Source organism: Sinocyclocheilus grahami, unplaced genomic scaffold (genome assembly GCF_001515645.1).
Source record: "Sinocyclocheilus grahami isolate Dianchi unplaced genomic scaffold, SAMN03320097.WGS_v1.1 scaffold1188.1, whole genome shotgun sequence".
NCBI lineage: Eukaryota > Metazoa > Chordata > Actinopteri > Cypriniformes > Cyprinidae > Sinocyclocheilus > Sinocyclocheilus grahami.
Window position 1 is genome coordinate 1 of NW_015506367.1, and position 2,047 is coordinate 2,047.

General features: G+C 38.1%; 1 protein-coding gene across 1 annotated transcript in view; it reads left to right on the forward strand.

The window, feature by feature from the left end:
- The first annotated feature begins 1,520 nt into the window (after positions 1-1,520).
- map2k7 (mitogen-activated protein kinase kinase 7) overlaps positions 1,521-2,047 on the forward strand; it is a 9,503-nt gene continuing 8,976 nt past the window's right edge. Inside the window, exons 1-2 of the mRNA XM_016253562.1 lie at positions 1,521-1,802; positions 1,894-1,960. Coding sequence (XP_016109048.1) covers positions 1,753-1,802; positions 1,894-1,960 — 117 coding nt within the window. The 5' untranslated portion in view covers positions 1,521-1,752. The remainder of the gene's footprint in view (positions 1,803-1,893; positions 1,961-2,047) is intronic.

The following is a 2,047-nucleotide window of genomic DNA, read 5'->3' on the forward strand; positions in this document are numbered from 1 at the left end:
AAATAGCTTCAGTTTTTATTTCATGTTGGTTTAATTTCATACAGCTTTCTGTCATTAATCTCACTTACATGAAAATGTTTCATAATTTCAACAAATGCATGATGTTTGTTTAGGGAACACAACCATTCTCCTACCTTCATCTTACTTGCTCGTTCACTTTGTCTATATTAAAATATTCCTCTTTTCATTCATTCTCTCATTCTCTTTTCCACCTCAACATGAAGAGGGAGCAGCAAGCGTGTGTGAGAGCTGTGTGTAGGATGAAGTGTTTTGTTGGAAGATCAGACATTGTGCATGTTGTGGCTATAACTGCACGGCCCGACTGTGAGCGAACACATCCACACACAAACACAAAGCTATGGCGGCACTCGACAGGGTGTTCTGTGTTCAACTGTAACTTGGGTTTGAGCTTGTCTGGCCTCTACTGTCTCTCAGCTCTCTGTTCGTTCTTTCCGGACGAGACGGCTTCAGCTCTGTTTTCTGCATAGATGTGGATTACGGCCATGTAGGCTGTTTGTGTGTTCAGCAGGTGTTTCTGCACCAAACTGCTTGACCTCACTGACTTACCCAAGCTAACCGATTCTCTCCCATAAACAGGTTTTCCTGAGGAGGAATCAGAAGTTCGACGTTTATCCATTTCTCCTGAAAAAGCAGTGTTGTTTCAATGCTCAAACAACATATAGAAAATCTGTAAAATGTTTAGTTTTGCACGGTTTGGTGAGCGAATGTCAAATGTCACCCTGTGGTGAGTTCTGCTTGTCCCGGTGCATGCTGGGAATGCTAACACTTACTCCAATGGCTGGTTTTCACTGTTTGGCAGCCCTTGTCATTTCTGCGTGTGAGTGTGTCTGATCTTGGCATGACTTGGACTTTTATTACTGTCTTTATTTGACTGATTTTCCTCAGGACTTGAAATAGTCACAAATGTCATCTAAGATGGTAAAATGGGCTCCTTTGAAACATTCACACAAAATGTGCTCCACAACTCACTACTATGATGTAGCGAATTTCACAAAAGCCGTTAAGTAATGTCTAGGTTATATTTCAAGAGACTACTAGTAATAATATTAGTTATTATTATTATAACATAAATCTGTGTTATAGGAGATAATATAAATATATTACAACTTTTATAATAATAAAAAAAAAAAATAATGACCGTTTTGTTTTTTAATAATAATAATATTTTAGATAAATAATTTATTTTATTTTTGTTATTGTATGGAATAAAAGTAATAACAATAATCGTTTTAGAAAACAAATGTATTTTGTTTTTATGTTATTATAACAACAACAGCAATCATATTTATAATTGTTTCAATAAAGAAAACAAATCTTTTTGTACTTTTTATATTATTGTTATATTATCAGTAAAGAAAATGAAAAAAGAGGTTTAGGATAATGTTTCATTGTGGCACTTTTTTTAATTACACGTTACCCACAATTCTGAGTAGCCTACTGTACTATGAGGGGGAAAATATAACTCATATTGAATCTGGATCAGCTGTCATATTCTGGACCCTCACAACTGAGGATCTTAATTTAGGGTCCTTGAACGTTCGTTAACATTTGTCCCAGTAATGAGTGTGTATTGACGGTCACTGGCTTCCTGTCTTCTGAGTCTGACTTCTTCCAACCTTCTTGTCTTTCTTTTCAGCTCTACAGTTACCATTGGCCAACGATGGAGGAAGTCGCTCGTCCTCCTCAGAAAGCTCTCCTCAACACCCCTCGTACCCTAGCAGACCCCGACAAATGCTTACGCTTCCCACCCCACCTTACAGCCTGCAGAAGAGCCTGGAGAAGTATGTCACACTCACAGCATGGTGTAGTTTGCAGAGTTTTCATTATATATAACAGTCTTGGTGTGTTAATCTGTTTGTTCTTCATCTTCAGTGCTGAAATTGATCAGAAGCTGCAGGAAATCATGAAACAAACAGGATATCTGAAGATTGACGGACAGGTGAGTCATCAGTCATAGGGCCAGTTTTACTAAATAGGGCAAATTAGCACGAGAGCGCAATTCCAAAACCGTGCCGATGGGAGGGGA